Below are 10,421 nucleotides of genomic sequence, written 5' to 3'. Positions count from 1 at the left end.
ATTAACTTAACATTTAAAAACATATATTTAAAAACTAAAATTAGTAAAAAAAGTGAAAAATCAAAATAAGTTGAGAAAAAGTACGTCGTCACTAACATTCAACTTATTAAACTTATAAATATTAAATTCAACTTATAAATTGGGTCAACAAACAATTGGAAATAAGTATTTACGAGCTTATAAGTCGGGAGTAGTTTATAAGTTACTGGACAAACGGCTTATAAGCTACACGACAAAAAGGCCCTTATAGTGCATCCTTATACATGTTCTGAGTTCACACATGAGTATGATAAAATTGACTTATCACCGAGCATAAAGAGCACAGTTTCAGAGGTCACTATAATACAGTACAGAAACAGGGAAATTTTGAGAATCCAATGGCAATCTAGTAGGGCATGTTTGGCTTAGTCAATCACTCAATCTTACACCAAAACAGGCTATGCACCACGGTTCAGACGCGAGTTGTGACTGTCATGACCTCAACCCCAAGCAGAGCCACTCATTTTCTGAGAATGCATGGTACCCATTGATTTTAACAGACATGTGAATTCTACAACAACAATTGTAAGTTGGCAAATGAGCATCAACCAATCAAATTCGTATCCTAGATTTCTAGTTTTATTATTTTAGTATATCTTTAACAAAATTCTCTACCTTTATGATCATTCTGTTTTTTATTCTCTTTTTGGATAATTTTTTCTCATCATTCTTGCAATCTATAATGAAACAAGAGAAATCTAATGCTCAAGTGGCGAAGCCGGCTCAAAGATATCATGGCCCAGGACCCTACTCTTATTAGGGCCCAAAAACGTTATATGTGATTATTTTATTAACAATTGTTAAAGGTTCCATCATAATAATTCGAAAAAAAAACCCTAATAAATCATAACTGGTTTGTGACAAATAGATCATATATGAAGTTTGTTTAGATTTTTCTTATGGGTTCAGTGAAGCGGAATTGGTCCAGAACTTGCAATCCAGTCGCATTAGCCATATTACGACTAACAAGTACTTTCTCCGTCCCATTTGATTATTAACATGGTTCAAAATTGATTTGAATAATGTTATCAAAATTATTTTGCAATCACAAATAGAGTCTTATTTCTGCTTATGAGTTGTTCTTGTCTTGCTTGAGCCCTGTTAGATTTAGTGTTGTTTTGGGCCGTCTTGGTTGGGTAAGAAGGCTGCATTGCAATACCACACTTTCCAGTGGATGTATAAGCCACGTTACGCTCCATTTTGAAGTATCCGTTTTCGCCCCAACTGGTACCCCAGGAGTTCCTTACAAGCCAGTAATCTTTTCCATCTTCTCTGCCATAACCAACCACGACTACTCCGTGATCTAATGCAGTACCACACATTCCGCTGAATATTCCCTGCCAAGAAATTTAACAATATTAGACAAATATATTAAACATATGTCAAAAATTATGAAGAGGCATATTTACAGAGGAGTAGAGTTGTAGTCCCCTGCCCCCGGCTTCAATAGCAACGCTAACAGGTTGATGTGCCACGGCCATCTTCAACGCCTTCTCATCATTGGCCGGAACATCTTCATATCCATCTATACTAACAACCTTTGAATTTTTCTGCAACATTTCACAGATCGATATGAATATCTATTTCAGATAATTTAAGGGTCAGAACTAAAGTTGCAAGGGAATTTGGGTGCATTAGTTGAGGTACAATACTGACCCGGGCAGGATCACACTTCAAATCGACGCCACGGTAGGGGTAGTCATCTTCAGTGTCCATGCCACCATTAGAAATGATGAACTCAAAAGCATAGTCCATTAGACCCCCATTGCAGCCAAGGTTATAGGATTTGTCACAATCCACTAATTCTTGCTCAGACAATGAAATAAGCTCCCCTGTCACTATTTTGTTAATCCCTTCCACTGCTGCCACCGTCGAAAATGCCCAGCAACTCCCTGTTTCATATATCTAGTTATTATTAGTAGCTCTACATCTAGTTGGACATTGTTGTCCATGTACTTTCGATTTCATCTACAATTCAAATTAATATGATGTGATACAGTATCTTATATTCTTAAACACAAAATCGATCGGTTAATATGTCTAACTTACGTGGAACAAGAACTATGATATAGACTATAACTACCTTTGCAACTCAAATATTTTGGGAAGTACTTAATTTCAACACGAGTAAAGTTGATATTTTTATATTCGGGTCATGTTCGTGTTCGTAAACGTGTCAATTTCGTATCATTCAAACTTATTAAAGGTGTTAAATATATACACACACATCTAAGTTTAAAGTACTAAAATCATTATTTAAAAATACAATAATTATTTTGGGTTGTTTTTAGAGTTAAACTAGTCATGTTTTTCATTTTTAAAATTTAATATATGTAAAATCAAGTCAGACTCAAATAGTGTTTTTGTTCAGTGTCACTGTGGCAGCAATTCCTAAACATAGAACAATAACGAACAGACAAATATAAAATAACATGGCAATAATTAATGAAAATTTGAAATTACCACAGCTTCCTTGATCTTTGATAGGAGTAACAGCACCCCTATTCCTCCAATCCACTGATTCAGGCAACATGCGATCCTCGCCATTCCTGACAGCATACCGGTTGCTAATGGCGCCAGTCTGATACTTCACAAACCTACGTTTAGCATCCGTCCTGGTGCCCAAATAAATGGACCTATACTCGTCATTACTCAAATCAGCAAACTTGTTCAAACCCACCCTATAACTATGATTACCAGAGTTGTGTTCATCAATAAACTTTAAATTATCTTTAAAAATCTCGAATCTCCTCTCTTTTTCTAATTCTAGCCCATTAGTATTATATGTTTTGCCGTGCTTTTTCAGCCACCAATCGAATATATCCTTAACCTCCTTCTCACTCCTCCATTTTGGCTTTTGCATAATATTATTGTTGTTATCATCATCTTTGATCTCGATCATCGAAATTTTAGCTGCATGGGAAAAAGTTGCAAACACCAAGATCAAAAGAATGGTGGTTTTTGTTGGTATAGACATGGTTTGTAGAAAAGAGTAATATGAATGTGTAAAGAGGAGGCAAGAAGAGAAGGAAGAAGAAAGCTTGAGAAAGCTATAGAGAGAAAAGACCTTATGTGGCTATATATAGAGTGTTTGGGGGAAATAACTATTGTTTTTTGTATTAAGAAACGAGTAAAAATATACTTTGAATATTAAAACTGTAAACATGTGGGGATAATAAATTGATGAATGGCATGGAATATAGAAATGCAGGGCGGAGGAGATAATAGCAAGTCCTAGTGTGTCGTCAGTGTTCGGTCAATAGAAATCACATTCATTTATTCAAACTAAATTTGTTACTTAATACGTAGTACGAATGTAGTATGATCTAATCAAGTAAACATTAACCGCCAGTACTTGTTCTAAGAACAACCTGAAAGACAGCAACTTGGGAGATTCTAGTACAGATTCTAACATTTCGGCTAGTATAACTGTAATCTGTACAAGAGCATACAACTTTGATTTTTCTGCTTTGAATTCATATGCTTCTAGTAAGTTTCAGTGTAAACTAAATCAAAGAATTACAAATTTGCAACTCCATAGTTAGTACAGTATATTTTAGTAATGCGTTGTAAAAATAAATAAATTCAAACGATTTTTTTGGGTGAATATACTGTGGCTAACAGAATAGTAAAATATATTCACGATTGAAAATAATGTTGCACAAAATCTTAGTGAGGCAACTAAATCATCACACGTACACTACAAGCATCATAAGGTCGCATGATTACAGTTTTAACATGAATGTCACGACCAATATTAACCCGACGAAAAGAGGAGGGAGGATTATGTGTACTTATTGATCCTCCTGTGATATTGTATATTTTCCTTTTCATATGCAACAATGTGGAATATTAGCCCATATGTTAAAAATTCATGTATCTGATCATTTAAAATTTAAGTGCAAATTGCGTCCATCTCAAATGTATTACATTAATTTTTTTTTAAAAACATATGATTACATCCTCGATTATGAGGACTAGGAAACCAAAAAGAAAATAGGGCAGTTGATACATACAGTTATAAAGTTTGGGAATTAGGTTTAGGAAAACTGGACTATAAATTAAGCGTTAAGCGAAGTGCAGTAAACATCAATGAATATGTAGTTAACTTTACCTCATTACTGTAAGGCAAATGATGGCATCTATACTATCTATCTATATTATAATAACTAGAATCGGGTATAATTTGTAGTTTAGTTAACCCTCATTTTCGTTATCCCTTTCTATCATGACCGTCAGATATTTTTATCAAATAATCAGAGCCGTTAGATTCAAATACTAAAAAAATACACTCCATAAGTTCTCAGGTTCGAATCTCGTCAACAACAAACATTTATATTATTATTTATAAAGATACATATAAGTTATCAGCTTCAAATCTTACCAACAACAAATATTTACATTATTATTTATGAATAAGATCTCATAGATCATATCCTATTTATAATATTTGTACCTCACTTGAAATTATGCACAATGAAATTATAATTATATAATTATTATGTAATATTTAATTAATTATATAGCATTTTAATAAAATTATAAAAAATAAAAATAAAAATATATAAATATTAACCGAGACCCGTGCATCGCACGGCCGTAAACTAGTACATTTAAAAATCAAAATTCGTATAAACATAATATCGCATCAGCCCCAATTTGGGATCATGAAATAAGTTAGAAGACTTGCACAAGTCTTCATAACCTAATCAAGGAGGGATTCTGTTGAAGCGTAACAAGTTTCAGTAGTCCCTGATGTCAGTAGCATGCAAAGCCATATATCGAGGAATCCTGATTTTGTCAATGAATACGAAGGGTTCAACTTCAACATAACCAAAAAGGAATCAGAATTGGGCACGCCTCTCCCCCGGCATTGAATCTTAACAACCGTCTGATGTATGCAGTTTGAACAGTCATTCTTGATCCGTGTGATAATACAAAATCTTGTCTATATACATTTTATGATTCCTACTGCTCAGTCAGAAAGGCGGCCTAGAGAGGCTGGACTCACCCACCTGCCCGCCCGGTTGAATTATATGCATGATTGAGTTTACCAAGATGATCTGTTCATTTACATATTAATTCTAGGAATCAGGTGGAGTCAAGTATCACATCACAAGAGAGCTTCAACTCGACAAAAGTTCAATATTTATGCTCCAAAATCGAAATCGAATCACTGTTCTAAATATTAACAATACTCAAGTATGGACAAAGATTAATTATTATTCATGAATAGTTGAAAATACTCTTGCAGACTTTTGCGAAATTATACACTATAAGAAAAGATCCATTAGGGTTTCTGAGACTAATTCTTGTACAGAGGATATGGTGGGACACAGGAGTGTCGAATTAAAATGGAATCTCAAGCCGGTATAAGTAGTTATAACAGACACATTTAGTATCTTAACGGAAACTTATGCCCCAGCTCTCTTTGATCATGCATGTTCAGTTAAAAAAATCCTCACTTCAAGGCTATATAAGCAACTGACTCTATCCAACTAAAACGTGGAAATTATATATCCACGCCTTAACTACTTGATATTCACTATTCACATACTGCGTCTACCCGGCCAGTTGCAAATACTGGTCCCAACCAGTTGCATGTATCCTCTTATCATCCATATTGATACGTATGCATCCCTGTGATATGTTAATTGTTCAGCAAGATTCAAACTTAGGCTGAATGACACAAGCCCCTGAGGCATGAACTCTTTATTAAAACTACAGATTTTTGCACGCGCTACGCGTTCTAAATATAATTAATTTTTTAAAAAATATTTAAATAATATAAAAAGAAATGTTTACGTAACTTTTCAGTTGAACACTAACAAAACATTACTTTTTTAACGAATTTTTTTTACGCGAATATACTTTTTCACATATGTTAGAAAAGTATATTTTGTGTTGTCATAATTTTTTTTAAAACATAATTAACTAATTTTAAATTTTATTTGTAATAAAATCAGCGTATGTTTTACTTTTTTTCATATGACATAGATTAATTTTAAGGTATATTACAATTTTATTAAGGAAATGATCTAAAAATAAATTATTTAATTAATAAAAAATTAAAATAATCTCAACATGTGTTTTTTTAATTTGTGTTGATTAATTTATAAAATTTGATAGTTATTAATTTATAAGCATATAAGGATTTAAATTAAAATATATTTTGTTCTGATATTATTTTGATGATAAATTGTAAAATTTTATTTAATAATCTTTACAAAATTTCAATAATATATATATTGTAATATTTAATTTAAAAGAATTTAAATTTATATTTTAAGATTAGGTAATTCATACCCAACATATTTTTAACAAAGTATTGAGTTTAGACCTATTGAACAATAGCGTTAACGGCCAACAAAACATAGAATATAGCTCTGCGGAGGGAGGATCGATGGCTACTACTTCAAATCACGTAAACCAACTCTCTAAATCAAAAGATTATGAAAAATTTGTGGAGTTTAATAACCCCATCCATACATGTTTTAGTTGTTGTCGATTGGTTATAAAGTTTAAGGTGAATAGTTTGATTAAGAATTTAATTTTCATTCAAATATAATTTTTCATTATATAAAGTATATATAATGCTCCATTTGTATGCATCAGAGTATTCCATGTATTGATGTTGATTGCATGTTTTAGTTCAGAATCATATAGACAATGATTTGATTTCAAATTGATATAATTAGTTAACCGCTGGATGCATGTACTTCTGTAGAGTAAATTGTTAAGATTTCCAACAGTAGATTATTCACGATTTTATTAAGATTTCCGCATGAACTATTTTGGATTGAGTTTTAAATTTGAACGTTCAGGAACTTAAGAGAAAACACGACTCATGAAATGTTGATTGGGATATGGGTAAATATGTCTGACAATATTTTCCATTGCTTGTTGGAAGCTGAATTAAAAATTGAGGTATACATGATTAGTCAATGTTAAATGTTGGTAGAGGACGAAAACCGTTAGGCAGCTTTGTTTCTGCAAATGTGGAGAGAGATGAGGATGAAGCATTTGCAAGTATTTGACTGATTGTATTTCAACGTTATTAAGAAGTTGAAATTATATTGTACCTGACTACATCATCTATCCAAAATTGCAGAGGGTTCCGTCTAGTTTTATTGATAAATTCCGGAGTAAACTTCATTCCCAATTACACCTAAAGTGCAGGAAAATTGTTTGGAATGCAAATTATGATAAGTATCGAAAGAAAATCTGCGTACTTCAAGAATTTATGAGATTTTATGATTTAAAGATGTATTCTGTTGTTGTTTTTGAATATTATGGGTATGGAAACTTTACTGTCCAGTGTTTCAACCATATGGCTATTTCGATTACACATCCCTCAGTTGAGCCAATGTTTTTTTTAATAAAGAGAACTATAACAATTGGATGATGGATGAGTTTATATATTGTCGTAATCATGATGTTACTGAGAGGTACCTTGCTTGTATTCACTACAATGCTATAAGACTTGATTCTGAACAATCCTTGATGGTGATCAGACAATACTCAAGTATGGAGGACTTGGATAATATGGTAACCACTCTCTCTATCTATACATTTATTATTTCCCTCATATGTATAAATACTGGGTTTAGTTATCTTAAATATAATATTCAATATGCTCAATTGAACAACAACTGCCTACTCATTTGGAAAATTTGTATAAGCGATGGAAAGGATTGTCCAGGATCTGTTAGAAGCATGGCTGCAGAAAATGGGATGTACTCATCCATTGGGTTGAAGAAAAGTGTTGGTTTGGGAAAGGATGGTCTGGAGTTTTGAAGGAGTTGAATATCTGCGCAGGTGATGTAGTAGCTATGAATATTGCTCAGGAGCTACCAGAGATTGTTCTACTTTTTATTTTTAAAAAGAAAGAAGTGGAAGCTGAGAAAATAGAAGGTATCTTACAATTCTTTTGATATTGCTATGAGGGTGCGACACTTTATTTGAAACATCAGTTTTTTAACACCTAGAAGATACAAATATATTTACTAATAAATTTAAAATGGTTAATTAACAAACAGAGGATAAGAATGGAAGAAGATCGTTTTATAAGATTTTTTTTGAGGGCCCTTTGAAGCTTGGATATCTTGTGAGTACACTATTATTTTTTAATAATATTCTTGTATCTTTTTAGTAAATGATCAATAATTCTTTTATGTTTTAACATTGTAACAGACAATCCTGAGATTTTTAGGCCAGGAGACTGAAAAGCAGTTCCTTGGTGTTGAACATATTGTAATCAATGGGATTCTGTGGGATGTGAGATACGATGCTAAATTAAGAATAAATTATGGGCTAAAACAACTGATCAAGTATTTTGGTCTTGTGGAGAATGATATGATATTATTTAGTTTTGATGTGAATGCTGAGTTTTGTGGAAGGATTTTTATGTGTGAAGGAAAGGAAATTACACGTTCCACAACGGAAAGTAATGGGAGAAGAAGGCCTAGTGGCAAATTTTTTCTCTTTGAAGATAATGCTAGAGATTCACCTGCCGAGATTATGCATTTGTTTTGTTTCCTTATTTACTTTACAGGCTCCTTTTACATAGGCACTGGTCTTGATTTTAACATTGCCTTATATCTGTACTTAGAACAAAATGTTGAAATTATGGATGTGTCAACTGAAATGGAGGTGGAAGGATATGATAACCCTACACAGGACAATGCTGGAATAGAGAATATGGAGTTGATGGAAAATAACAATCCACATGATACGCAAGTTGGAATGAATCTCCAATTTTTTAAATTATTGGCTGGAAGTCTCTTGAACTCTAAATGTCATGGAGCGGTAAATAATAATATATAAGAGTATAATATAACTATTTCGAATATCTTGTTGTATTATGTTGAGGAACAAACTGATCAAATTATGCTAACATGTTCAACTATGTGTAGCACATTCCTAGAACTATAAGATTCCGAGATCAAATGTGGAAAAGCGGAGACATGGTGAAGTTCAGAACGGGCCAAGGAGTTTGGTATATAAAAATAGTTCTAAATGGTACAGCTACCAGATTTTCACGTGGATCGAGCAAATTTGTCAAAGATCTTGACTTAAAGGAAGATGATAATCCGTGCTTCACATTACAGCAAGATAGTGTTGTTCCAACTTTTAACATTGAAGTCAATCCTCCCAATTAGTAATTATCCTCCATATATTTCTTAGGATCTGATCCTGCTACTTAACAGTATCAAGGTAGTTTGGAGACTGAGTTTTGATATTGTGATGCTGTTGGAATACTCTTTCTATCAATTTGAACGTGTTCCATGTGGTTATTCTTTAAATTACATTGAATTATATTGTAATTTTGTATTTTCATATGCAACTTAAGTTTTCAAGCTGGTGATGAGACCTTGAACCGAATCCTTAACATTAAAATGGGACTGCCGTTTTATTGTCAATAGCAGATTAATATATAGTTTTTATATATTTTCAAGTTGATGACTCATATGCACATGGTAAACTGTACCTTTTTTGTTTTGATATTTATCTATAAATTTGGTTTTCTCTAATAAATCTCTGTATGTTTGTAATGATTTGCATATTGTAATGTACAAACTTTTTTTTTTGAAAATCACTTCCGGTTGAAATTCGATCTCAAGAGACTGCTACATCTTTTTTTAAATTTTCTTTAGTTGGCACATATCTTTTTTAGGTAAATCATAGTAGCTATAAAGTTAGAAAATTGAATTTAACGTTATGTACATCACAGACATTATCAAACTACAACATATGGATATTTTTTTTGCAAATGCATCACATTTTTCTGTGAGAATATATGATTACTACATATAAAGTGAAAATTCATCCCTCTTTATTTTCTATCTAATTTGAAGAATATATTGATAGACATGTTCAAGAAGTAAAAAAATGTGAGTAATGTTAAAAAAACCACTCCAATTCATGATGCCGTGCTACTAAAGATTAAAGCGGATAGTATTTAAATATAATTTCCAAGATATAATAGATCCAAAAAAAGTAGAATGCATAAAATAGGATGCATATTCACATGCTAATTACATTCCTAATGCTGAGAAACTCTGATGCATACACTTAGCCGCATTCATAGGCTGATGCATGAGTAATCCAAAACAATGTAATGATCCTAATTCATATCCTCTTGCAGTAGAAGTGACGATCTCCAAATATGAGGAAAAGAATGAGTATGTGAATATGCACAGTATGCACCAACACATGTAAAATGGTTTTTTGTAAACTTTTTTAAAAGTATCTTCTCATAATAAGGACCTAATCAACATATTCCTTAAGGACACATCACAAAATCAGAGTAACATGACATTTGAAAACAGAAAAAAAAATTCGAATTGTTAACTACCATTCGATTATTATAGATCATGGTA

General features: G+C 32.3%; 1 protein-coding gene across 1 annotated transcript; it reads right to left on the bottom strand.

Annotated features, from left to right (window-relative positions):
• Nucleotides 1–243: 243 nt before the first annotated feature.
• LOC141719334 (cysteine proteinase COT44-like) lies at nucleotides 244–3,096 on the bottom strand. Its single transcript, XM_074521706.1, has 4 exons — nucleotides 2,503–3,096; nucleotides 1,696–1,931; nucleotides 1,449–1,589; nucleotides 244–1,376 (listed from the first exon to the last, which is right to left on the bottom strand). The coding sequence occupies exons 1-4, from the start codon at nucleotides 3,014–3,016 to the stop codon at nucleotides 1,074–1,076; spliced, it is 1,194 nt and encodes a 397-aa protein (XP_074377807.1). The 5' UTR covers nucleotides 3,017–3,096; the 3' UTR covers nucleotides 244–1,073.
• Between the last annotated feature and the right edge of the window lie 7,325 nt (nucleotides 3,097–10,421).

Source organism: Apium graveolens, chromosome 4, assembly GCF_009905375.1.
Source record: "Apium graveolens cultivar Ventura chromosome 4, ASM990537v1, whole genome shotgun sequence".
NCBI classification, from domain to species: Eukaryota; Viridiplantae; Streptophyta; class Magnoliopsida; order Apiales; family Apiaceae; genus Apium; species Apium graveolens.
Note: the sequence above shows the minus strand (reverse complement) of the source record. Positions and strands in the feature narration are given on the sequence as shown.

Coding starts and splice junctions, on each gene's coding strand:
- LOC141719334 (XM_074521706.1), bottom strand. CDS start 3,016: ATGTCTATACCAACAAAAACCACCATTCTTTTGATCTTGGTGTTTGCA. Junction 1,590..1,695: donor TGAAGTGTGATCCTGCCCGG/GTCAGTATTGTA, acceptor GAAATGTTGCAG/AAAAATTCAAAGGTTGTTAG. Junction 1,377..1,448: donor GACTACAACTCTACTCCTCT/GTAAATATGCCT, acceptor ATTTCTTGGCAG/GGAATATTCAGCGGAATGTG.